A 27,838-nucleotide genomic window follows, 5' to 3' on the forward strand; every position below is an offset into this window, starting at 1 on the left:
ACCGACAAAAGCCTTGGTTTTCAAATGCACAGAGTGATAAATCAGACTGACACTGAGCTATGAAAGATACAAATGGGAACCCATGCTATATCTGCATAGCTGTCTTCATAAATCATGCAATGACACGCTTTCTGCTTGCATGACATCTGGATTCTTATTATTACTCTTATTATTGACTGGTTTGTTCAACAGCTGGTGATAACGATATGGCTCAGGTCTGGCGAAAAGTGATCTTCGTCCTAACCATGATGACCCGAGGTAGGTCTTTGAAATTTAAACAGCTCTTTCCTTTTCTGTTTAATTAAATGTAAATTTTTATATCTGGTGTACAATTGGAAGTCTTTTGATATGCTAAGTGCAGTAATAAAATCACATGCTTTCATGATTAATATATTTCTATAGTTTAAAAATACTATAATATTTTAATCTTCAACTAGTGAGATATGAACTTATTAGACGTTCCACATGAACTTTTTTAAATCCCAGTACATATTAGATGGTGATCACCTCTAGGACTCATTTCAACTTGCTTTGTGAATTTAACCCTCTTTTTGTCTATTAGACTCACTGACCCAAAGGATCATTGGGGGCCAAGAAGTTGTGCCTCATTCCATTAAGTTCCAAGCATCTCTTCAGTATGAGAGAAATCATTATTGTGGAGGAATCCTAATCCACCAACAATGGGTGGTCTCTGCTGCCCACTGCTGGAGACCGTGAGTACTGCAGTCATGTTCACTTTACTGTTAGACACAGGGTTTTCTTTTTATTATTATTATTATTATTTACTTATTGCCCTTTCGGCTGTTAGTCTTTCGGCTGCTCCAATCGGGGAGTCACAACAGCGGACCATCTGATCCACAAACTCGGCACAGGTTTTACCCCCGGCGCCCTTCCTGATGCAACCCTTCCCATTTCGTCTGGGCTTGGGCATTGGGTGGGAATTGAACCTGGGCCTTCCGCATGGCAGGCGACAAATCCACCACTGAGCCACTAATGCCCACTCAGAAAATCAAATGGTCTTTTAAAAAAAGTAGTTATTTACTCTTCAGTGTTAGAAGACCAGAAGTATTTGCACTAGTGGAGCACCTATCCCACTAGCTCCAGCACACTGTCTCACCTAATAAGATCTTATAGCCTGTCTTGACCAATTGTGCCAGCTTTTGATCAGACTTCCCACACACACACTAAACTACATATTCTTGACCGATCCTACCCATTCCTGCAGAACGTTTCACTACAGTAATTCTGCCTAATAATGCATTCTCTCTAGACCAAGCCTAACCATTAATGCAGCCACTTTTGAAGCCCTCCTACAAACTTCTGTACACACTCTTGAACTCCTCCTGTCTGACTGTTGACCACTATATATATATTTTTTTTGCACCTGCCCACATTAATATTAATAAACAAAGCCCATTTGACTGCTCACTTCTAAAATTAAAACCTAAAGATAACAAAAAATATAATAGTGGAAAAGGCTTAAAGAATACATTACTATTTAAAGGTCAAGATCATGAGTTCATTGGCGTTTTCTCTGTTGGATAGGAGCAACATCATTCAGGTGGTCCTGAGCGCACATAATCTGGATGCTGAAGACAAAACTGAGCAAGTTTTCAACGTGTCCAAGATCATATCCCAACCTATGTACAACCCGAGAACGTATGATAGTGACATCATGCTCCTGAAGGTCAGCAGATTCTTATGTTTATTGACCAAATTTAAAAAGGCTGTCTGCAAATCCAGAGTGAAAATTAAAGGGGTTTATTGGAGGAAAGCCAATCTACAAGGGTGAGTCAAAAACTATACGCACTCTAGCTGCAGAATTTATTGAAATATATCATTTTTCAACATAATCTCCTTAATTTTTAGTAAAAGTTCTAATCTATCGACAAGCTTTTGTGGTCACTCATTAAATAAATGTTTTAGGCTGAGCTGTGAGTCATGAATGCACCGCTGTCTTCACTTCTTCACTTAGTCTTCTTTCAGGGGATCAAACAGGTGAAAATCTGATGGAGCGAGATCAGGACTATAGGCAGGATGCTTTAACAACTCAAAACAAAGTTTTTATAGAGTTTTGACATTGTGGGCAGAAGTGTGCAGACGTGCATTAATGTGCAAGATCACGACGCGCCTGGATAGCAGTTCTCTGCTTTTAATCTGAAGTTCAGCTTTTCAATAAGAGTCTCACTGTAACCAGCACTGTTGACTGTTAAACCTTTTTCCTAAAAATGATCCAATACTGGCCCGTGAGTATCGTATTAAGCATTAATTTTCCAGCTGATGGTTGACTTTTGAACTATTTCTTGATCGGCGGTTGAGGATGTTTCCGTTCCAGACTACCTTCCTTAGAGGATCAGTCCAAAATTTACTTTGCAGATATCCAAACTCTTCTGTTAATGCTCTTCAGTGAATAGTTTTAGCACCAGGTACACTCTCAGACCACAAAAAAACTAATGACTGCACACTGCTTTTCCTTTGTGCAAATCACAAGTGGGGCATTCATTTTTGTTTTCACCGCAGTTACAAATGAACTGATGTAACAGTAGACAGTGTGGCCAACAGAAGTTTTAATATAACCAGAGTGTGGATAATTTTTGACTTACCCTCATGATATCTAATGATGTAATGATTCTTTAAAAAATACCACCTTCTTAATAGGTACACTGATCAGCCATAACATTACAACCACCCGTCAAATATTGAGTAGGTTTCCCCTTCTGCAACCATAACAGTGTGCGCTGTCACCTTTATATAGGACCCAACATTAACCTTTTCGGCATTTTAAGGTACAGTAGCTTTTCTTTTGGATCGGACTACACGGGCCAGTCATGTGCTTGTCACTGGTTCCCTGCTTTTCTGCTTTTGGATCACTTTTACTATGCTGTGACCAATGCTGATCAGGAACGTCCAACAAGAAGACAGTTTTGGAGTTGCTCTGACCCAGTCCTCTAACCATCACAATTTGGCTGAGTTAAAGTTGATCAAATCTATACATTTGCCCATTTTTTCTGCTTCCAACACATCAACGTCATGGACAAAATGTTCACTTGCTGCCTAAAATATCCCACCCACTTCCAGGCACGACTGTAACGAGATATTATAACTGTAGTTGTAACGGATAAGTTCTGTTCATAAGTGCAATTTGTTCGTAAGTCCAACAAACGGTGTTCAGGTACTAGGATACTAACACAGCTGGCTATAAACAGTATAAACTATGATATATATATATATATATATATATATATATACTGATATAAAAGATGCCTTATATATAAATATATATATATATATATATATATATATATATATATATATATATATATATATATATATCTAAACCTTTAAAAAAAAGTACAGTTCTTGTTTTATTCCAACAAGACAGGAAGTTAGTCTGGTTGTATTGTGTCTTCGTGTTTATCAGTCAAGGTGCTTGGATTTTTATATAAAGTGTATATGTATGCTGTATTTCACAGCTGAGCCAACCGGCTGTTCTAAACGCGAATGTCCAGCCAGCTCTTCTACCAGATACCAGCATACCACCACTAATTTTTGGAAAAACCTGCACAGTGAGCGGCTGGGGCGTCACACGCATCTACAGTTTCTACCTGTCCCCTGTGCTCCGTTCTGTGGATGTGGATTACATCCCTAACTGCCAGAACTACTACTCCTACAGAGTCAATGAGAACATGATATGTGCCGGATCTCGCTACGGAGGCAAAGACTCTTGCCAAGTAAGGCAAACCCTACTTTAGCTGGCCTAACACTTTATCATGGACATTGAATTGTGGAATAACCACTAAACACATGACACAATATTAACATTTGTTCCTATAGTTAAACTGAAGTAAGTCTCAATTATTGTAGGAACACATAACCATAGCTGATTAGGATTATTTGAGGCTATCACAATTCATAGTAGGTTCTATAACCATAGGTTTCCGTATACACAAATACAATTTTACAAATTCAGACTTGCATCCTCCAAAAAATCTATTATTTACAATCAAGCATTATATTCATAGATCTAGGACTGCCACAGGGCACAAGAACAAACTAAAATAAGAAGAAGAGTTAAAACAGATGAAAAGGTGGCAAAAAGGGGGAAAAATATCATTCAGAGGATACCCAAAACATAATAAACCACTATTCAATTGAATATTGACCTCACAGAACACCAGGACAAAACAGTAGCTCTAGTTTTATCAAACAACCAAAAACTATTAAATTAGATGAAATATAATGAGCTCACAGCGCACCAGTGAAGTTAATAACTAATTTTAATAATACATTTTTTCCCAATTAATTCCCAACTGAATGAATGAACTGAAACCAATGACCTGCTCATACAGGTGATCCTTGGTTTTAATAAATCCTAAGCATAAAAGAGATCCATAGTGAAAGAATAATTAATCAATCCTAATTTGTTCCATCAGTCAGACATATTGTAGGAGCTATAATTGAGTAAAACAATAATTGAAGTGACTGTAGTTTTTTTCTTTTCAGAAATATAATAGCAGGAGAGTATTTTACTGTACATACTATTGCAAACTTCAATATAATAGTAATATATTGTGTGTGGAAGCTTTATATATATATACACACACACACACATATGCCTGCATACATGAAGTTTACTCGCAGCTCCACCCGCATGCAGATTCTAGCTCCTGACACGGCCACGCTATGCATCACATGCGACAAAAACAAACAAAGCTGATTTTGGTGTCATGTACTGTAGTTGCAGGCAGTCCTGTGCAAAAGTTGTGAGTCACATCTCATTTCCTCATATTAAATTTGATTAAATTAAATGATGCATATTGCATTAAAGAAATGGGAACAGATGTTTTGCTGCAAAGTGTCTTTTGCAAAATGGCATTTAAAAATTGATCATTTATGTAACAACTCTTGCAGCAACCTCTATCCCCTCTCGTCTGTTTCAAGACTCAGCATTGAGCATCACCAGTATACTAATCACCAGCCTGATCATCTGTCATCATCTGCACTTGTTTCTCACCCGGTCATTCCTCAAGTTAGATGTTTCATGTGCTTGAATGATTCATAGGTCATTGTGTGGACTGGACTGAAAATGAGAGAAAAAAAAATTGCCAAATATGATAACCAAAAAAGTCCTTCAGTTAGCCGATACCATAGGACTACAGTACATTAAAAATACAAGAATCTGGTTCTTTGGAAGCAAAATATGTTTCTATTTTTTACAGGGTGACTCAGGAGGTCCCCTCGTGTGCAATGGCTATCTGGAGGGCATCGTGTCCTGGGGAATAGGCTGCGCCAATCCCTACTACCCAGGCGTCTACACCAAAGTGAGGAACTTCAACCAGTGGATCTTCTCGACCATCACAAGTGACAATCAGTCCTAAAGAATAATCAGGAAAGGTTTTAGTTTCAGACCAAAGCCAAGTCTTGGATTACAAGGGACTAATGTAGAGAGAAAACACAATTGTGGAATCATGGTAATTTAGCTTGGACTGGAAAATAAAACAGCCTTGGCATATATCCACATGCATAATTCATTAACTAATTAAAGGCTAGTGAGTTCTGCTGACACAGCAGGGTCTAGATTAATGATCATATAATGTCGAGGCACATTTTCATTTCATTCTTTCCTGTCATGTGTAATCTGTCTGCTTTATTGTGTGAACATGATCATATGTCACCCCGTGGCTTTTTTCATTCACATTTATGGGGCATAAAGCTGATTATTGTTTCTATCTCAAAACAGAATGGTTTAATAAAGGTGTTATTTAGGGGTGGTATTTAGGGAAAAAATTATAGTAAAAAAAAAAAAAAAAACATGAAAACGATTGTGGTAAAAAAAAAAAAACAGCCATTGCACACACAATACACACACATGTACAGTACACAGTCATTCATTAGTTTATGCGTGAAGCTTTGAGAGAAGGAGACGGAGGATGTGGAACCTGGAACACATTCACCAGATGTCTATATAATAAATTATATCATTATTATTCTCCATACAGCTAGAAGTAGATCAGATCAGGAGCAATAGAACGCTCTTAACGCTCGCTCATCACAGATTGACTCGGTCGAGTTCGTTATTATATAACCATGACTTCAGGGCATTCCTAAGAGTCTGTCAATAAAGAGAGCACTTTTTTACCAACACAAAAGAGTAATAAGTGTTCTGATTTCTAATCATTAACATTGTGTTTCTTGATCCAAAACACGTACTAAGTGTTAATATACACACATTGGACAAGTCAAGGTCATCCAAGTGCTGATTGAGTTACATGTTCAGTTCACTTCACGTTCAGTAAAAAGCTGAGCAAGCATCGTCTCTTAAGGTAATGAGATTCTGGATTATTGTTTCTAAAGGATATTGGTACACATGAGTAAAATGGAAAGTTACAATATGTTCAGTTATACCAAATTATACAAGGTACTACTTTTATTAGAACTTCTTATATTATTACTATTAATATCCTTATTACTGCCGCTGCTACTGCTACTATTGTTACTACTCCTACATTCTTGCAGGTGTTCAAATCAAACCAGGACTTTTGATTGTGCGTTATAGCAGAAGGTATACATATACACAGCACCCTCCACATTTATTGGTACCCCTGGTTAAGATGTGTTCTTAGGCTTGTAAAAAGTGTATTTTTTTTATTGTGGAAAAATCTAACCTATAAAAATACAAAAAAAATCCATGACTACAAAATAATGGCTTTTTTTTATTTTATAAAATCGTCTGTTTTTAAATTATAAAATATTATAAAATATAAAATAAATATTATAAAATAAATGTAATTTTTTAAAGCATTTTTTTAAGTTCTACTGTAGTTTCTAAAGTAGGTCAGAGTATCTGGTATTGGTAGAGGCATAGGAGGAACTTTGCATTAATTATTCGTAACTTAATAGGCCTATTTCTCTTATCCGCTCTTCAACATGTGAAAGACAATAGAACACCCCATTCAAGAAAGGCAGATGGGTGTCGACCCTCATAAATCAGGCAATGGATACAAGTCACTCTAATAGAGGATAATTAAGAAGTTTTAAACTGAAACAGGGACAAAATAGGCTGGACGAGAACCCAAGTTTATCTTGCGCACAGTGAGGAGGATGGTAAGAAAAGTAAAAAGGTTGAGAATTGCATCAAAGTGTGGCATCTTGGTCACAGAGTCTTCATAACAACCATCAGATGCTATCTACATGCCAACAAGCTGTTTGGGAGGCATGCAATAAAAAAGCCTTTTCTTACCTACAGTCACAAACATAAACATCTGGAGTTTCTGTATTACTGGGACTGGGACTTCAACTGGGACCATATGCTGTGGTGAGATGAGACTAGGATAGAGATCTTTGGCAACAAACACTCTAAGTGGGTCTGGTGTAAAACAAAAGCTAAGTATGAGGAAAAGCACCCCATGGCCACTGTGAAGAAAGGTTGGAGGTTCTGTGATGCTGTGGGCCTGTTTTTCTTCCAAAGGCCCTGGGACCCTTGTTAGGGTGCATGGCATTATGAACTCTCTGAAATACCAGGACAGTTTAAATCAAAACCAGAATTTATAAAAGAAGACCCAGGACCCTGGATGATCTAGAAAGATTGTGCAAAGAGAAATGGCCAAAGTCCCCTATCTGTATTCTCCAATCTTGTGAAATGTTAAAGAAGGAGATTAAGTGCTGTCTTGTTGGCAATGGGGATTGTACAAAGTATTGACATCAGGGGTGCCAATAATTGTGGCACACATGATTTCATGTTTAGTTTTTTTAATGTTGGAATTTTTTTCCACTGAATAATTTTACTTCAATTAAATGTTGGATTTTTTTAATATTCATTGGTTCTATACTGATGGTTCTATATTGTTTAAATAAAAACTTATTAGAAGCCTAAGAACACATCTTAACCAGGGTTGCCAATAATTGTGGAGGGCATTGTAATCCCCTGGTATACTAATGCACTTATCCAGGTGTTTCAGGTTGTTGCTACCTGCTACATGTATGATCGCATTGTCCTCTACACCTACTTTGCATAGCCAGACAGAAAGAAAAAAATTACATGGAGTGAGATCTGGACTCGTCCCAGCCAACTTGGAGGCACGTAGGTTCAGGAGGTTCTCAGTAATATCCCAAACGACTTCCTCCAGAAGACTGTGCATTCCATCCCCGGGTGTTTGAGGAAACTGGTTGACGCCACCAGTACCTACGGTGACATTTAAAGATTTGCTTTTATTTTCCTTTGTAATTAAGTACATGTACAATTTGTTCCAGTTTTTTAATGCCTAGTTACTTTTCACCCACCCTGCATTATTACTAATACTGTAGACTGTAACTATAACATTTAACTCCACCTTAGCGGAATTTCCCCAGTATGGAGGATGTGATGAGGTAACAGCATAATTTACAACATAATTGTGACAACGTAATTTACCTCACAAGAAGTACAGCCCCATCTGACCGTTTCGTGAACCTGAAAACATTTCTGTCATTACTGAATGAATGATTATAATTGAAGTCAGCTAACAAGCTTGGCTTGAGTCTTTTTCTCTGTGTCTAATGAGTCTAATGCTTTATACATAATTTCTTTCTGTACTTTCTAATGTCAGCCAGGTATTTAAACATAAATATTTTCATCTATGTAAAAATTTTAAATGACGTGTTTGTCGTAATTATGCAGTCACCAACCGGTTGCAATATTCTCTGAGAAATGTGACATTCCTCTTCCTGTAATCATTTCATTAGTCATTCTGCATGCGTGCATCTACACACATCCACACACACACACACACAATAACACTCCCTCCCTCTCTCTCTCTCTTTTTGACTCTCTCTCTCTCTCTCTCTCTCAGTTGTGCCTGGATTGTGCTGGAACTAAAATACTTCACAGGATACTTACTCTGGACGTCATTACAATGGCTGACACCAACAGCACTCCACAAGATTTAATTCATAAATCTCATAAAGCAAAAGAATTCGCCTACTCTCCATACAGCAAGTTCAGAGTAGGAGCAGCTCTACTCACACGTGATGGAACAGTCTTTACCGGTAAGGAGACTTGACTTGACTTTACTAGTGAACGACTAAATGATTTCGGGGAACGTGAACTGTTTGTGAGGGCATTTCCTAAATTGTGAAGTACTACTACTACAGTATTGTTTCTGTTATTAAGTAATTCATTATTACTAAAACTGCGTTAAATATTTTATAACTGCGTTAAACTTATGTTACAACTATTAATACTACTTCTACTACTGTTAATAATAGTATTGCTACTATTACTTTAACTACTAAAACTACTACTAATATTAGTATTGATACTGTTACTAAAACTACTAAAACTACTTCTACTACACTTATTAGTACTACTTCTATTACTACTATTACTGTAACCACTCCTACTGATAGTAAAGCTACCATAATTACTATTGCCACTCCTTTTTCTACTACTGTTTTGACTATTGATCATGCTATTGCTTCTACTACTACTAATCCTAGTAATACTACTACTACTAAAACTACTATAACTTCTACTTCTTCTATTAGTGCTACTGTTACTACTACTCTCCATATAGCTAAAAATATTACTTTATTATAATTGCTGCAATTATAACTAAGCCTTCCATAACTACCATTACTAGTAGTAGGATTTTATTGTTCTACTTCTTCTTTGTTCTTGTTTAATGGCAGTTGTAATCCACTAGCTTACATCACTGCCAACCGGAGGTTCCAAATTCAAATTCAATAATGTAAATTCAATTTCACCATCTGTACAGTAGGTTTCGTTCTTTTATTTCTTAAATCCAGTTTTTCCTTCCCTGATCGTGTTCTGACTTGTACTGACACTAACAGTGCTGCTCCTGCTACTATAACTATTGTATTATGACTGAAACTACTACTAATGATGCTGCTGCTACCACTACTAAAATGAAAACTACTGCTTAGATTACTATTAATAAAACTACTAATGCTGCTGCTAATACTCCTAGTATTAATAGTACTTCTAGTATAACCACTACTAGGATTACATCCATCCACATGTACTTACTGTAAATACGACTAATTACCTATTAGTGGTACCGCGATTAAGAATATTGCTCCTACCAATAATAATGAAAGTAATAATAAAAGTATTGGATTAATGCCCATCCTAAAAAAGCTAAGACTTTTTGCGTTGTTTCCTAAATGGAAGGTGTTAAACACTAAGCTACTCTGTTTGATGTTAATAATCAGCACAGCTGTGACTTCACATTATTCCAAAAGCCCTTTCTAGTCTGTGAGGCCCACACTGGCGCTATTCTATGTAAACAGCTGAGCTGAGTGCCGTGGGAAAACAAAAATACAACAAATGTCGCATAGCTTAGAGGGACTGTTTAATGCAATGTGTCTACTGTAAGGGTGCCACATTTCACAGCTCGACAGATGTGTTTAATGTGCCATATTTCTTCTCCTTCTTCTTTGATGTTTAAAGTCAATTGGAATCCAGTAAGGTTGGTCACATTACCACCAACTGTAGGTTTCATTTCCCCTCATCTTTCTGTCCTCTTAAACCTGGCTTTCCAGACCAGCCTTCCTTAAACCGTCTAATGCTTCCTTTCCTGAACTTGTTATGACTTGTAAGTTGCATCACTGCCACCTAGAGATCTCTCTTTCCTCAGCGTCCCTGTCCTTTAAATCCGAATTTTCCACTCCAATCTCCCTTTTTCATTTGAAATCATTTGATATTGGCTAATTATATATTGATACCTGTCCCTGTCTTTGTTTCTTTTAACAATGCTAAGACAGCTAGCATGCTAGTTTTTGATGACCATTTGCTATCATTTGTAAGTCAAAACTTCCCAACTCAATGCGGTAATACTTACAATCAATTTGAAATAGTTAGAGGAACTGTTTAAATAATGTTAACTAAATTAAGTATGTTATTATTCAAAATATCTGCCGCACTCACCTATTACAGGTAAAAATGTATAATTGGCCAACTTACTAGCCCTAAATACCAAGTAATTATGGTAATGAACTGAACTATGGCACTTGCCGCATGAGAACTACAATTAGAATCCATTACACCTTGGGCCGAAACATGTGCAGGAATTTCTTTAATGGACCATCATGTTGAAATAACTTGGAGCGATCGTCAGGACTGTATAAGGATGTGGTTATAACTCTCAGTCAGGTTCCTGTGATGTGCAAATGGCGTTGGTGAATGATTGTGTGTACAGTTCCCACAGACAGATGTGTCTCTTCTGCAAGTTATCCTCTGATGTTCAAGCATCAGGATTCCACTCACTGAATGTTCTCGGGAAGGACTGCAGCGGGCCACCTCGGCCAGAAGCATCATTCACAGATTTACTGCCTTCTTTAAAATGTTTGCACAATTCAAATGTCTTACTGCAGATAAGAGTCTCATTTGCAGTAAAACATTTCTGTCCACTCTCGCGCTATTGTTCTTGAAATCTTCTGTATTTTTGCAAAATTAGTTTTATGCCTTTATTCACCAGAAATGTAATTATCCGCCCAGGTCTGAACACCACTTGTACATAGATAAGCTTGGTTATAGCTGTTCGTCTTGTTATTCAAGCACAATACAAAGTCAAACGACAACACCACTTCTTGGTCCAAGTACTGTTTATTTTGTCTGAAGTGATATAAGCAAAAAATGTTAAAACTGTGGAATTTTTCATAAATTATTTATGAATGCTGTATGTTTTGCTACGCTTGTTCCTTTTCTAGGATGTAACGTAGAAAATGCCTCTCTGACTTTGGGCATCTGCGCTGAGAGGGTCGCCATCTCCAAAGCTGTGTCAGAGGGATTTAAAGAGTTCAAGGCCATTGCTATAGCCAGGTTCTAATAATTCAAAATTCACTTTATGGTTATTTAAAACTAATATCGTTAGATGTTTTAAATTATTCATTTCATATATTTTGTTTTTTCTTTGTAGTGACATGGTGGATGAATTCATCTCACCGTGTGGTGGGTGCAGACAGTTCCTGAGAGAGGTTAGGGCTTTGTTTTTCATTTTTCTTTTTCAATATTTTGCTTTGCTTAAAGCAATCCTGCATCCTGACAAGTACTTGGTTTTGTATTTAAAATTAATTCATTCTTTTGCAGTTCGGCCTGCATTGGGAAGTTTATTTGTCCAAACCAGACGGCTCTTTCATTAAGATGACTGCCGGGGAGCTCCTTCCTGTCTCATTTGGTCCTGAAGACTTGCTAAAGAGTAAATGATTCACACTGAGAACAGCCGTAAAGATTATTTGACTGAACAAATATGCTGCCATTTGAGAATGGAAATGATAATTTTATGTTAACTTATAGGTTAATATATTTATAAAATCAGTATACACTGAAAGCGAAATGTAAAAACTTTCATGTATGCATGCAGTGATATTAAAATAAAATTAATATTATTTAATAAACAGTTAAGAGGTTGTTAAGAGTTTTTAATATTTTCAATTGCTGTAGTGTAAGAGGACAAAATTAAGTTGCCTGGTGGACTAATGGCTAGCATATGGCGCTACTGCTGCTGTGATCCAGGCTGGAACCAACCCCAGCCACTGGGAGAATTAGACAAATGTGTGCACTTTCAGTGCCAGTCACAAAGCTTGGACAATTTGGAGAGGCTTGTTAGAGAAATGGCATCCGACATAAAATATGTGCCGAATCAAATATGCGGACCCATAACTTCTGATTTGGTTGCAGCTAAAACAGTTGCAGTTGTTGCATACATTTGTCTTCTATCCTGTTTTTAATGGCGGTTGGAATCCAGTAGATTAGGCTACTGACAACTCTCATTCTCCCTCATCTTCCTGGCCCCAGCCTTCTTTAAAACATCTAATGCTTTCTTCCCCAATCTTGTCCTGAGTTCTTCATCTCCTTTATCCGGTACTTCTAAACTCTTTCTTCTTGACATGTTTCCTTTCATTCCCACTCAGCATCTAGTTTGAGTTCTGTATGTTGCATCACCGCCACCTATGGATTATAGCAGTCTAGTATATGGATCAGCAGCTGAATCTGTGTTGTCAGGCCTGCATATGGTGCAAGCTCAGAGTCTAAGAGTGTGTCTAGGAGCTGTCAGAACCTGCCCAGTGTGTGCTCCCCAGGTTGAAGAGGGTGAAATGCCATTGTGACTTATATATTTAAAAAATTGTAAACAGCTTTTAGGTTTATTATTGGATCGATCTAAAAGAGCATGGGAAAATCCTGATGAAGAAAGTGTGAGATGAGTGTAGGCAGAGGGAATGGGCTCAGGAGGAAACTTTTGGTTGGAAAGGAGATCAGCTGTCAATAGATAAAGATTTCAGTCAACTATAATGTGGGCTGTCAGATTGTTCTGGGAATTTAAAACACCAAATGTTAATTAAAGATCAAGCATCAATGTTGGGACAGCCGACCCGATTAGCGAATTCTACAGATATACTGAACTAAAATATAAATGCAACACTTTTGTTTTTGCTCCCATTTTTTATGAGATGAACTCAAAGATCTGAAAATTTTCTACATAAACAAAATAACCATATCTTTCAAATATTGTTCACAAATCTGTCAAAATCTGTGATAGTGAGGACTTCTCCTTTGCCGAGATAATCCATCCCACCCTTACAGGTGTGCCATATCAAGATGCTGATTAGACAGCATGATTATTGCACAGGTGTGCCTTAGAATGGCCACCTGTAAAAGGCCACTTTGAAAGGTTCAGTTGAATCACACAGTACAATGCCACAGAAGTTTTGAGGGAGCGTGCAATTGGCATGCTGACAGCAGGAATGTCCACCAGAGCTGTTGCTCGTGAATTGAATGTTCATTTCTCCACCATAAGCCGTCTCCAAAGGTGTTTCAGAGAATTTGGCAGTACATCCAACCGGCCTCACAATCGCAGACCACGTGTAACCACACCAGCCCAGGACCTCCACATCCTGCAGGTTCACCTCCATGATCGCATGAGACCAGCCACTCAGACAGCTGCTAAAACAATTGGTTTGCATAACCAAACAATTTCTGCACAAACTGTCAGAAACTGTCTCAGGAAAGCTCAACTGCATGCTCGTCATCCTCATTGGGGTCTCGACTTGACTCCAGTTCTTCATCGTAACGGATTTTGACAGATTTGTGAACAATATTTGAGAGACATGGTTTTTATTTTTATGTAGAAAACGTTTCAGATCTTTGAGTTCATCTCATTAAAAATGGGAGCAAAAACAAAAGTGTTGCGTTTATATTTTTGTTCAGTATATATTGACCAGACAATGCAACTGATCTTCACAGATGGTTCTAAGGACCAGGATTCAGAGAAAACTGGAGCTGTAGTTACTATACCTAGTTACAAATTAGAGAGTAAGAGAGAACGTCTGTTGCATCATCGCCCCTGACAGGCCAATTTCAACTACCAGATTATGACATCACACTACACTTCACACTTTGTAGAAATACACACACACACTTTTATCACAACTGGTCTATCTTTCCTTTTAACTCCCTCTTCTGTGCCTCTTTTCAACTACCACGTGCCTAAAACGTGTGTATTAAAATTTCATTCTGACAAAAATAAATAAAGCGACGCTGTATGTGACACGTGACACGCGTCACGTGATCACACATGCGCTCTTTCAGCCAGTAGGAATCAAGTAAACATTGCCCTTGATACGTAACTTTCACGGCGAGCGCAGAGGTTTCATTTAATCAGTTTCTTGATTTTTGTTGGAAAATTTTAGTACAACATGTCGGTGAAACACGCCCTCGGTCGGGGGCTGGAACTCGGCCGGTCGCTTTTACAACTCGGAATCTTAAAACCCGCGGGCCGGATCGTAGTGAAGCTCCGCGGCGAGCGCCTGCGTGTGAGTCCGCCGGGCCGCAGCCTCCAGCCCCGGACCTTCCTGCCTGCGCGCTACCGCTACTACCGCACGTCTCTCAGCGGCGTGGCCGCGCAGCTCCAGTCCTCCGGCTTCAGGAGGCTGATAGGGGGCGGCTCTCCGAGAAACAGAGCCGTTTTTCTGGCTTTCGGTGTCGGCTTGGGTTTAATCGATCAACAGCTGGACGAAGACCGAAGGAGCGCAGCGACATGCCAGGAAATCCAGGTGACATTACAAGAACAGCCTGCAAAAACGGCTAAAATATCAACGGCAGCAGTTAAAATATTAATATTACATTTGTATAGTGTTTAACGTGCTTTTGGTGTTTAAACGGCCGTTCAAGTACGTTATTTTAACAGAGAGTGACGCTCGTGTGTTTTTTTTTTTTCACGGTGGAAATCGTGACCTTTTAAGAACGCTGCAGCGCAGGTCATGTGACAAGAACCAACCAATCAGCTTGAATATTAGTAACGAGTTCAGGGCAAGTCAAATTAAAGGATATTAATTGTCTATTAAAAGACGAAATGCTGCACATTTAAATCACTGTAATGTAAACGATCTGAAATATAAATCGGACGGAACTATATCTATAGGATTAAGAAGAGTGCCCCAATTGTTTAGTTTTAAGATTAATTAAAAGAAGAAGAATTATTGCAGGTTGTGTCCGCCGCACTTTGAAACGCTTGTAAGGCGAGGCGAGTTTATTTGTAAAGCACATTTCATACACAATGGTTGTAAGAGCCATATTTAGTTCTTAGGATTCTGTTGTTGTGTTTATTCAAAGTTTATCAGTTAAGAATTCATTTATGATAATCGTAAGTTGTTTTGTGACGTCATTCCATAATTGCGTAGTTGCATGACTATTACGCGCGGTAGAAGTTGTTAGGATACGGAAGTTGTGAAGAACACAAGCTTTTGACCGTAATCAAAAAACCGTAATAAGATACAGCAAATAAATTGTATATATATACTTAATACTAAATAATATTGTAACCATAGTGGATTTATGCAAGAAAACTGTAAAAAGTGTTGAACGTTTGACGTTAAAAATAAACGATGAGACAAAAAATTCATGGACGTCCGAGTCGTGATTAAACCAGTTCAATAAGAAAGAATGGAGGAATAACACGCCCGTACAATTCAAAATGCTTTACATAAAAGAGAAGAAAAAAAATCATTAAAAGAAATGGAAAATAACAGCACTAAAACTTATTTTAAAAAATTACATTTGATTTAAAATTAAAATAAAAACAGTTTGTAATGACACTTTTAAAACTACTTAAAATTTGATTTTAAATAAAAATAAAACTGGTAAAAATATAAGGTAAACATAAATTTAGCTAAACAGATGAGTTTTAAGTCTAGATTTAAATGTGACTAATGTTTTAGCACATCTGATCTCTTTTGGAAGCTGGTTCCAACTGCGGGCAGCATGATGGCTAAAAGCGGACTCCCCTTGTTTTGTGTGAATCCTTGGTATTTTTAACTGACTTGATTCTAACGATCTAAGTGGTCTGTAAGGTTTATATCCAGTGAGCATATCTGCATAGTATTTAGGTCCTAGGCCATTGAGTGATTTATAAACGATTAAAAGTATTATACTCGTTGTGGTATACCTATGATGGAAATTACAGGCCTCTCTCATCTTTATAAGTGGGAGAACTTGCACAATTCGTGGCTGACTGAATACCTTTTTGCCCCAAAATTACGTCATGGTGTTTTTTTTCTCCACTGACATACAGGCGGTATTCACGAAGAAGAAGTTTCAGAGCTCTGTGAAACCATTCTCCTCTGGATATAAACTGGAGGATTATGTAATTGGTAAACGGATTGGAAAAGGCTGCAATGGCGCCGTCTACGAGGCTGCGGCTCCGTTCGCTCCGCTTGGGACAACCAGCAAGTGCTCGCTGGTGGAGCTAAAACCAAATGGAGATGAAAGCGATGATAGGGCAGCTTTAAAATTCACCAGTTCACACAGCTACCCCCTGGCTATGAAAATGATGTGGAACATTGGGGTATGTTCTGTCAGTGTTATGATTTATTTTCTGTATTACAACTATAAACAAACTTATTACTATTATTAATATTATTATTGTTTTTGTATTGTAATAATTGTTGTTGTAACTGCATTGCAGGCAGGTTCTTCTAGTGAGGCGATCCTCAATGCCATGTCTCAAGAGCTGGTTCCTGCGAGTCCCCAGGCTTTGAAAAAAGAAAAAGGACAGATTGTATTGCGTGGGTGAGTCTCATTAGGAAAGATGTTCTAGGGGACAGATCTTGTTAAAGGGGTAGATTGATATTTTTAAAGCTGCTGGTTAGAATGAAAAATATACTTACATTAAAAGCATTTCAGTTTTGCTGTAATGATTTTATAAAGTTGTTGTTTTTTTCCTTCTGGGAAGTTTAACCTGATGCATTCTGTTTGCAGGCATTTTGGAAAAGCGCCCACGAGAGTGACGACGCACCCCAACATAATCCAAGTGTACCGAGCCTTCACGGCTGAGGTCCCGCTTCTGCCTGATGCTTTGGACGAATACCCCGCTGCCCTGCCTGCCAGACTCAACCCATACGGCCTGGGCAACAACCACACGCTGTTCCTGGTTATGAAGAAGTAAGCGATGGAATCGGAACTTCCTTTCTGAACAGAATCAGATTTAAAGACAAAACTAGATGTGAAAGCACGATTCATTATTTGTTTCACCCGCAGTTACCCGTGCACCCTGCGCCAGTTTCTCCGGGTGTGCGAGCCAGCTTCCAGACACGGCTCTATGATGCTTCTGCAGTTGCTGGAGGGAGTGGATCACCTGTGCAGGTCGGGCGTCGCCCACAGGGACCTTAAATCTGATAACATCCTCCTGGAGTTTGACTCCGGTTAGTGCTCTGTCACGTTTTTTCCAAAAGAAACATGGAGCATAAATATAAGAACTTGGTGATTTGTTTAATTATTCTGACTGTAATATTTTTATTTCATGAAGTGGGCTGCCCCAGACTGGTCATCACTGACTTTGGCTGCTGCCTGGCAGAGGAAGGTGTAGGACTGAAACTGCCCTTTAATAGTCGCTATGTGTTCCGAGGAGGGAACTCCTGCCTCATGGCACCGGAGGTACAGGGCTACTGTCACTCTTATTGATCTTTAAAAATTGGATATTATGACAAATCTTGGTTCTTAATTATCAGGAATACACTGCAACCTAGAGTGTTTAATGTAATACAACTCTGTGCAGGTGGCCACAGCCGAGCCTGGCCCCGGAGTGAAGATTGATTACAGTAAGGCAGATGCGTGGGCAGTAGGAGCTATCGGTTATGAGATCTTCGGTCAGCCGAACCCATTTTACGGCGCCGTGGGCTTGGAAAGCCGCTCCTATCACGAGAAACAACTGCCACCTCTGGGTGCCAGCGTGCCCCTGCATGCTCAGATGGTGGTAAGGCTGCTTCTGCGCAGGAGCCCTCACAAGGTAAGCTCTACTCATGCAACCCATATCCCGCCTTGGGTTACTCCTAACAAGTTTAAGCTACTGATTAATTTAACTAATTTTTTTTGCCTTTAGCGCCCCAGTGCACGTGTGGCTGCGAACATCCTGCATCTCAGCCTGTGGGGCAAACGCGCACTAGCCAGTCTGAACCATACCAGCATGGTAAAGATGACCGAATGGCTGCTGTGTCAATCAGCTGCGGTTCTCCTTCAAGGCTGTGCCAGCGGTGCCTCGGTGGAGGCCGAGCTCCAGAGAGGATTTCTCGCCAGCCTGGATCTGGAGGAGCTCCGCACGGCAGTCAGATACCTCCTGAACGGATGAGCGTTAGCACCTGACCCCCATCCCGAGAATCTGTCGTGGGAGATTTCAGGATAATCCTGAAAAAAGCACAAAGACTGTAGTTAACCCTGTGGATAAAGCCAAATCCAAGTTTGCGTTTATGATTGTGTTAAAGTAACAGCACTTTAGGCACTGTATATGCACTTTTATGTCTCTTGTTAGACCTAGTCTCCACACAGGTTGTAATTAAAATGTGGGAATATGGATTTGTTCTTGTTCATTACATCACAAGAAATAAACACACTGCGTCCAAGAAAACTGCCACTATATCCCTCTTTCATGAATAAACATTTGAATGTTTAAATCATTTAGGAAGAACTTGTTTGTTATTGGGACACACGTTCTAATCTTACACTTTTTATAGTATCGCATATCATCTATAAGATACACAATATAATTCTTATGTACAAAAAAAACAGTTTGTTATCAGCTTTAAAGAATTAAAAAGAGAGCAAATTCTGCCATCCTGAAGGCAGGTCCTGACTGTTAGAAAGCTCTGGCACTGGAGACTCTTTAACATTACTTTATATAAAATGTTATGGAAAGAGTCTCCAGTGCCAGAGCTTTCTAACAGTCAGGACCTGCCTTCAGGGTGGCAGAATTTGTGCTGGAAAAGGAAATTACACCATGCCATCTGTGGATCAGTCTTGTTTGTCTGGCACATCCAATAGTTACTTGATGATATTGGGATCCAGGGAATCTGGAGGCTGCCCGGGCAGCCTTGGGCTCTTTAAATGCTGGGCCCCGTGCCCAGCATCCTGTGGTGCCTTTCTCTTGTGGCCAGCACTGAACGGGCTGGGCTTTGGTTACCGGGGGTTCCCTTGATCCTGTCACCATTTTACTGATATACAGTTGTGTTCAAAATAATAGCAGTCCAACATCAGTAACCAGATCAATAATTGTTTTTGGAATAAATTATATTCATGTATATTCTTCATGGTAAACATTTTACTTGTAGGTGTAGTGGAGTAATAGAAAACCAACAGACTCAACAGTCATGACTTGCATGCACCTGATTCTGTGTAATTGAATCATTTAAAATAATAGCAGTGTGAAGTTAGTTGAAGAGGTAAAATGTTCTGTAAAAACCAGGTGTCAAACAAGTTCCCCTTTTTAAGGGATAAATGCAGAAAAGGTTGTCCTGTGCATTTCCCTCTGAAAATCAGAGTAAAACAGGTCGTTTCAGACATTGTTCAGAACAACAGCGTACTTTCATTCAAAAGTTGATTAGAGATGAAAAAACATACAAAGAAATGCAGAAAATGATAGGCTGCTCTGCTAAAATGATATCAAATGCTTTAAAATGGAGACCAAAACCAGAAAGATGTGGAAGAAAATGGAAAACTACCATTCTAATGGATCGAAGAATAACAAAATTGGCAAAGACTCAGCCAATGATCAGTTCCAGCATGGTCAAAGAACACCTAAAGTTACCTGTGAGTACTGTTACTATTAGGACGGCTATGTGAAGCCAAGCTAACAGAAAGAAGTCCCATTGTTGAAAAAAAGACATGTGCTGAAGAGGTTACAGTTCGCCAAAGAACACATTGACTGGCCTAAAGAGAAATGGTGCAATATTTTGTGGACTGATGAAAGCAAAATTGTCCTTTTTGGGTCTAGAGGCCGCAGACAGTTTGTCAGGTGACCTCCCCAAACACTGAATTCAAGCCACAGTACACTGTGAAGACAGTGAAGCATGGAGGCACAAGCATCATGATATGGGGATGCTTCTCGTGATATGGGGATGGACCTATTTATCACATTTCAGGGATCGTGGATCAATTTGAGTACATCAGAATACTTAAAGAGGTCACGCTGCCTTATGCCGAAGAGGAAATGCCCTTGAAATGGGTGTTTCAACAAGACAACGACCCCGAACACACCAGTAAGCCAGCAGCATCTTGGTTCCAGACCAACCAGATTAACTTTATGGAGTGGCCAGCCCAATCCCTAGACCTTAATCCAATAGAAAACGTGTGGCTTGACATCAAAAATTATTATTGTCTTAAATCTGTGTTAGTGAGCACTTCTCCTTTGCTGAAATAATCCATCCCACCTCACAGGTGTGGCATATCAAGGTGCTGATTAGACAGCATAAATATTGCACTGTGCAGTTAAATATGAAGTGGCACTAGGGATTAATATTTTATTACCATTAAAGAAAAACAAAAAGCGATAATTACAGCGAAAGAGGAATCATTATTGATACAAAAGAAAGTGGGGAAGTAAAAATAAAGATGGCTAATCTAAAAAGGGATCGTGCTGCATGTATCACTGTGAATCTCTCTGTTGAGGTTACTAATCCGTGCTCTCGCCTTATTATTGCGTGCCCACGCATTTTGCATCTAAATTTCTCTATGTATTAAAACTTCCGGTGACCTTTGAAGCAGATGCTCGTGCAAATAGGAGAACTACATGTCCCATGACCACCAGGGGGAGAAGACGCCCCTCTCGCGCCGGGATCTTGTTACGCAAGTGCAAAAGTTCAGCTCAGATTCGGACTAAGTTTTCCAGCGCTGAACGTTCGAGTCTGTAGGAGAGTCCGGACAGGAGGGAAGCAGATCGTCTGCGGTGCGCGCGGTAAAGATTAGCACGATGCGCATGCTTCAGGTCATGACGGTGAGCGGAGTCCGCCAGCTGAGCGCGTGCGTGGCGCTCGCGCGGGTTCAGGGGCCCGTGCTGAGGAGAGGCAGTGGGAGTGGGCACGGGACGGGGACAGGGACGGGGACAGGCGCCCCGAGGAGACTGATGTCCAGCAAAACATACAACGTGCCACCGAGCGGCGAGTTCGTAGCGCGCGTATCCGGGATCGCCACCATGGCCAAGTTACCGTATCAGGACACAGCCGAGGGCCTGGACGCAGCCTTCATCGGAGTCCCCCTGGACACCGGGACCTCCAACCGACCCGGAACCAGGTTTACACATACACACCATCACAGTCAGCTGTCATGTTCCCTCTGTGTCTCATCAGTCTGGGTCATTCTACAGAACAGCTGGATGATAAAACTCTCCTGAAATGTCTATTTCTCCTAGAACTTCTTTATTAGCCATAACTTACTTTAAAACTTGAATCCACAAAAAGTAATGCATATTTAATACATTTAATAACCGCTGTAATTTCTCTTCCAGGTAACACCAATGAAAAAAATTCTAACTATTTTTAAAATAGCTTGTGTGTGTGTGTGTGTGTAAGACCACATGGTTTTCAATTATGTCAAACATCAATTCATTCCCAGCAAACGTTTGGGCGTTTGATGACCGTTGAAATGACGTCCCTCAGACACGTCCCGTCATAGTTTGGAAAATAGTTCCAGAATGAAAGTTGAACAGACGTCTTTGACGTTATCTGATTCACAACAGCTGTTATAAACCGTCATCAGTCGTCCAGATCTTTCGCTCTGAGGGTATATATGAAACAACACAGCTAAAAGTCAGAGTAACAGCTATACATGCAACCCCAGGCGACTGTACAAACGTATCTGAATTTCATTTTTAGGAAATGTTCTGTGCCACATATTTTTACCAATTAATGGCATTCTACCACGACTGTTTTTGGCCAGGGACACGGCGTCGCCGCCAGACCAATGTTTGCTGGGTATAAAGTGTATTTAGATTTTTTATGTCCAATTTTTGACAGTTATAAAATGTGTACCACCAATGATGGTAAGACCAATGACAATTTAAAAAAAAATCTTACTCTTTACAAAATGGCTTGTGTGTGCAAGACAACATGGTTAAAATCAATTAATTATTAGATATAATAAGTTTTTGTGTCCAATTTTTTACCATAATTACTATAAAATGAGTAACACTAATGACTAACATTAATGACTGTAATACCAGTGACGGTAACAGCAATGGTGATTTCAATTATGGAATTTAATGGCTTCCATGTATAAGTTCAGTTGTGTCAAGGTAAATTAATTATTAGATGTGATCAGTTTTTAGTTTGTAGTTAATGTCCAAACTTTAATAGTTATAATTATGAAATGTGTAACACCAATGACGGATTTTGCAAAAAAATAAAAAATAAAATTGCAAAATAATTTGACATTTCCGAACAAATGAAGCAAGACATCTGATGTAGCTTTTGCATCTGTCCAGTCCTTTTCATCTAGTGACCTCTGATGTAGGAACAATTTCAAATTGCCAAATGTATTGCTAAATAAAACTCTTTCTGTGTAACAGTAACACCGACCATAGTTTGAGGCGACTGATATTTATTTCATATTAGTAATTATAATCTAATTATTGTTTTATGATTTTGGTAGTGTTTATTTTATAGATGTTGATGTTATTGTAAATATATATTTCATGAAAAAATATCTTTAGATGAAACATATATGGTCCTGCTTTGATGTATGATCAAGGTGACAAGATATTACTTTGAACTTGGCTTTATTGTTGTTGTTGTTTTAGAAAAACGATACAATTTAATATTAAACATTTAAAGGAAAAAAAAAAGGTTGAAAGTACATAGTATATTATCCGAACATATACAAGTAATGTGTCTTTTATGATTAAGTAAAAGATTTTGGCATCAGCGAAAATTTTGGCATCAGTACTTTTCACCATTTTTGTAAAACATTTCCAAAGCACAACTCAAGCAGAACTTCATCTGAGCAGAGAAGTGAGTGGATGCAATTTATTATATGGAGATTATTATTTATTATTAGTGTTATAAAATGAATGCAGTAATTGTTTCAAGCTCTTTATCTTGGTCATAGGACGAGATGGTGTGTAGGATTGGACAAGGGCTCTGGTTCTAAAACCAGGATTCAGTTACTTGCTTCACCGATTTAAAAGCATCGAATTCTGGTTCAGAGAACCGGAAATCGGAATTAAGTTTTTTTTTCATTATTATTATTTATTTATTTTAGTTTAATATCGAAGGAAGAATTTGTCTGACATTGTTAAATGTCAAATGGTACAGTTATTAGAGAACCCCCCCAGTGCAAAGTGGGAATGAGTAAGGTTCAGATTTGGGTCGAGTCAGAAGTCAGACTATTGCACAAGCAGCAATATACTGTTATATAATCTGTTATAACCTGGTGATGTCCAGGCAGTAGCAGCATCATCGTGTTTTAATATGTCTTCTCTAAGAGATACTAAGACATGATGATGATGCTGCCTGGGCATCAGGACGTTAATAAAAATAACATCTCAACCCGTGATATGTTATAGAATACCCCAGGTCATAAGGGAGATCTATCTTGCTCACCTTGCTTCTGCATCTTTTTTTTCCTCTGGCAGATGGATGGATTGACAGAATGATGGGGGTAATGGGTAATAAGATTCAACCACAGGGTCGCCCCAGAGTTATCCGGTCACCAAATTACTCAAATGAGATTACAGCTTATCTTCTCTAATTTAGCGACACTCGTTACAGTTGGGCATCTTCAACAGACCTGTAATAAGCTGCTTCCAGCAAAAGGGCCGATCAGGCACCGGGGATTTACGTATCATCAGGGTGAAGGACATGAGAGTCTAAATTGTATGGATTAAAGCTGACATGCCACCTGCCACCGGGGCTGTTTATCATTTCATATTTCACTATATTCTCAGTGGCATCCTGTACAACACATGTTGCACTAGCACTGAAAAAAATGTTTTATTTTTTGTTAAATGCTCTGCTGCTAGGTTCGGCCCTCGTCAGATCAGAGCCGAGTCTATCATGCTGAGAAGGTACTCCGGCACAGGAGCTGCTCCCTGGGAGTCCATGATGGTTGCGGATATCGGCGACGTCAACGTGAACTTGTATGACCTAAAGGACGCCTGCAGACGGATCCGCGAGGCTTATCGTAAAGTCGTCCGCAACGGTTGCGTACCACTTACACTGGGTGAGTTCACTCTTGGGGAAATAATCAAAGAACCGGTCCGAGATCAAACGATTTTTTTTTAAAAGAAGTCACTTCATTCAAAACCTGCTGCACATTGAACTTTCATCGTCTGCAGCTCAGATGCTCCTTCTGTACTAATTAACCTTTGACCAGCTCATGCATCAGGCCAGTCAATGATTTACCGTCATGTCAATAAGATGTTCGTGCTTTAATACTTTAACCTTGGTCCAAGATTAAAATCTCTGTTTGCGTTGACAGGGGGCGATCACACGATTGCGTACCCGATTCTACAGGCTGTAGCGGAGAGGTACGCTTACACACTGTCTGTATTAATCATTAGATGACTTCATGTAAAAAAACAACACATGCCTGTTGTTGATTGACAGCTGATGTTGATTTATTCGTATCAGATACGGTCCGGTGGGTCTGGTCCATGTGGATGCTCATGCTGACACTGGTGACGTGTCCCTGGGGGAGAAGATCACTCACGGCACACCGTTCAGGCGCTGTGTGGAGGAGGGGCTGCTCGACTGTAAACGCGTGGTTCAGATCGGCCTCCGGGGCTCCGCCTATACGCCCGACGCCTACGCCTGGAGCAGAGAGCAGGTCTGATTTCAAGAAATGACAATACTGATACTGTAAGTGCGCGGCACGTTCGAGTCAAACCAGGACTTTTGATTGCACAGAATAACAGAACGTAGTTAGGAGAGTAAAATGTATCTTTATTACTCTATACAATCCCCTGCTACACTCATGCACTTATCCAAGCTTTTCACTAGTGCTTGGATACCATCAAGGTAGAAGAAGGTTTAGCAAATGTTTGAGTCTCATCACCAGGGTTCGGGGACGTGACTTTTTAAAGTAACTAATTACATCAAAACTATTGTCTTTAAAAAGTAATCAGTTACGTTATAGCGTTACTTTCTGATAAAAGTAACTAGTTCGAGTACTTTTCCATTGCAGAAAATGAAAACTCCTTTGTGATTCCTCATGCATGTTGTTTTAGTGAAGACCTTTATAATTATTCTACCATCATCACTCAGCGAAGTTTGGCCCATAATCTGTTAACTACTAATACCCCTATCTCACCTACAGTACGCGGCGTCGTGCGGTGGCCGTAAGTACGGTTCATCATGATTCACCGTGAGTTTTGACTCTGTGATTAGGCTTCCATCTTTCCGCACGTCTGTCCTCACATAGTCAAACCGCATCGGTGAGATAGGGGTATAACAGCAGGAACAACAGAGGGGGGCGGGTTATCGGGGGCGGGGCTTGTAGGACGACTTTCACACACACACCACACACTAACAGATTGAGAATGACTGCTGTCTGGCTCACGCATTACATAAATTGTCTGATTAACGGATTACATTTTTGAAAATGTAACTAAATAACTTAAATGGTGAACCTATTAGTTAGATTTCTCATTACATCAAAAACCTAAATCCAAGTACTCTAACGCGAAGGTCCCAGGTTCAAACCCCAGCACCACAAGGTTGCCCCTGTTGGGCCCTTAAGCAAGGCCCTTCACCCTTATCCGCTCATATATGTAATGAGATATGGCCATGAGGAATGAGACTTGCAAATACTGTGAATGAAAATGTAATCCTGTTTTGACACCAGGGGGCAGTGTAGGATTTTAAAGATCTTTTTGAGGATTAAGAACAAGAACTGTGATTGGGGTGAATGTGTTTGACTTGATGCCTGCAGGGTTTCCGTGTTGTGCCCGTGGAGGAGTGTTGGTACAAATCTCTGGTGCCGCTCATGAAAGAGGTTCGAGACCAAATGGGCAAAGGGCCTGTTTACCTCAGCTTCGACATCGACGGGTTGGATCCTGCGTACGCCCCGGGCACCGGTACGCCCGAGATCGCAGGCCTCACGCCTATTCAGGTAAATCCGCGTCTGACCTACTGAATGCTGAGACCTCAGATTATACGTAAAACTGGTAGCGAACCTTATTATTGGCCAAGGACCTAGTGTTGGTATCACTTAAACATATTACTTACGTTTGTGATTTAAGATAAAATACATTTTATTAGTTAAATATTTATATAAAACTATTGTTAATTCTAAAATCTGCTTGGACAGAAGGTTGTACAAGGCAAATCACAGGTATTGAACATATAGTAACTATGCTTTCACTTGGTGTTGTATATGTGTGCGAGTGTGTACTGTACACACACACACACACACACACAGCCGTAAAGAGTATTTTCCTCCTTCCTGAATTTTTTTTATTTATTTTCTGCGTATTTGTCCACTTTGTTTTCAAGTCTGCTCTTTACTTTCTGTAAAAGGTAAAAGGCCTTTTTTTTTGTAACATGACAATTTTTCTAACTGTGTGTGTGTGTGTGTTTAGGGACTGGAGATCATTCGCGGATGCCGAGGTTTAAATCTCGTCGGCTGTGATTTAGTGGAGGTCTCCCCACCGTACGACACTACAGGTAAACACACATCCTGAACAGTGACAAGTTTTGATCTTTTATTCTCAAGTATGTTGATTTATTTATTTATTTATTTTATTTTATTTACAGGAAACACTGCTCTGACTGCAGCCAACCTGCTTTTTGAAATGCTTTGTGTCCTTCCAAAGACAAAATATTACTAATTAAGAAGGAGTTCCTACGACGTCAGTCGGATACCGGTCCGATTTGAGTTTTGTAGTCTTAAAACCAGTTCTCTTTTGTAGCACTTTCCGGTCCTGGAGGCCACGTAAGCACTTAAATAACGAACCAAAGTTGTGTATTATGTAGTTTATTCTGTTAATAAATGTGTTATTGCAAAAAAGCAAGTTGCATTGATGTTTGTTTTTGTTTTGTTTTTTATTTTTTTCATTTTATGATTTAAGATCAGTCCATGGTGCTAGACTAGAGAAATCTGATTCCTTATGCAGCTCATTTTATGTAGTTTTAATCCTAGATTCTTAAAAGTGAGTAGGCTTAAAAAAATACTCTGACACAGATCACAGTTATGGAAATAAAATTAAATGCTTTATTATATTATACATTTATTTTAACAATAAACAAAACAGGCCACATATTTTTATATTTATTCTATAATTCTTCCAGGCAAATATATGCATACATACACATGGACTGTACATAAATTCTGAAACGTACTCGAAGCTTATCACCAAAACGTGACACTAAATAAAACGTTAAAAACACTGGACAACTTGAACAGAAACAGCCTTGTCTTGCATCACAGTCACATGGATACGATAATCTATAAATAACACTGTATGCATTAGTGATAATCGAAGAGCACGCTGGTAAGGTAATAAAGCGTCATCTGGTAGCTTGTTTAAGCCCTGTCCTTAAAACTGTTCTGAAATGGAAGACTGGATTTGGATTATCATGCTGT

General features: G+C 39.3%; 4 protein-coding genes across 4 annotated transcripts; all 4 read left to right on the forward strand.

Moving 5' to 3' along the window:
- The first annotated feature begins 185 nt into the window (after positions 1–185).
- LOC128510422 (trypsin) lies at positions 186–5,384 on the forward strand. Its single transcript, XM_053482694.1, has 5 exons — positions 186–258; positions 563–713; positions 1,546–1,687; positions 3,474–3,731; positions 5,220–5,384. The coding sequence occupies exons 1-5, from the start codon at positions 207–209 to the stop codon at positions 5,376–5,378; spliced, it is 762 nt and encodes a 253-aa protein (XP_053338669.1). The 5' UTR covers positions 186–206; the 3' UTR covers positions 5,379–5,384.
- A 3,373-nt stretch (positions 5,385–8,757) lies between these two features.
- cdaa (cytidine deaminase a) lies at positions 8,758–12,395 on the forward strand. Its single transcript, XM_053482935.1, has 4 exons — positions 8,758–9,024; positions 11,707–11,818; positions 11,916–11,973; positions 12,086–12,395. The coding sequence occupies exons 1-4, from the start codon at positions 8,892–8,894 to the stop codon at positions 12,200–12,202; spliced, it is 420 nt and encodes a 139-aa protein (XP_053338910.1). The 5' UTR covers positions 8,758–8,891; the 3' UTR covers positions 12,203–12,395.
- Positions 12,396–14,579: 2,184 nt separating this feature from the next.
- Positions 14,580–18,942, forward strand: pink1 (PTEN induced kinase 1). Its single transcript, XM_053481771.1, has 8 exons — positions 14,580–15,048; positions 16,566–16,838; positions 16,959–17,062; positions 17,252–17,434; positions 17,531–17,694; positions 17,799–17,926; positions 18,048–18,278; positions 18,372–18,942. The coding sequence occupies exons 1-8, from the start codon at positions 14,692–14,694 to the stop codon at positions 18,615–18,617; spliced, it is 1,686 nt and encodes a 561-aa protein (XP_053337746.1). The 5' UTR covers positions 14,580–14,691; the 3' UTR covers positions 18,618–18,942.
- A 2,140-nt stretch (positions 18,943–21,082) lies between these two features.
- agmat (agmatine ureohydrolase (agmatinase)) lies at positions 21,083–27,255 on the forward strand. Its single transcript, XM_053481863.1, has 7 exons — positions 21,083–21,550; positions 24,276–24,475; positions 24,734–24,782; positions 24,886–25,081; positions 26,186–26,365; positions 26,835–26,919; positions 27,010–27,255. The coding sequence occupies exons 1-7, from the start codon at positions 21,231–21,233 to the stop codon at positions 27,081–27,083; spliced, it is 1,104 nt and encodes a 367-aa protein (XP_053337838.1). The 5' UTR covers positions 21,083–21,230; the 3' UTR covers positions 27,084–27,255.
- The last annotated feature ends 583 nt before the right edge of the window (positions 27,256–27,838 follow it).

The sequence above is a fragment of the Clarias gariepinus genome, chromosome 22 (genome assembly GCF_024256425.1).
Source record: "Clarias gariepinus isolate MV-2021 ecotype Netherlands chromosome 22, CGAR_prim_01v2, whole genome shotgun sequence".
Taxonomy (NCBI): domain Eukaryota; kingdom Metazoa; phylum Chordata; class Actinopteri; order Siluriformes; family Clariidae; genus Clarias; species Clarias gariepinus.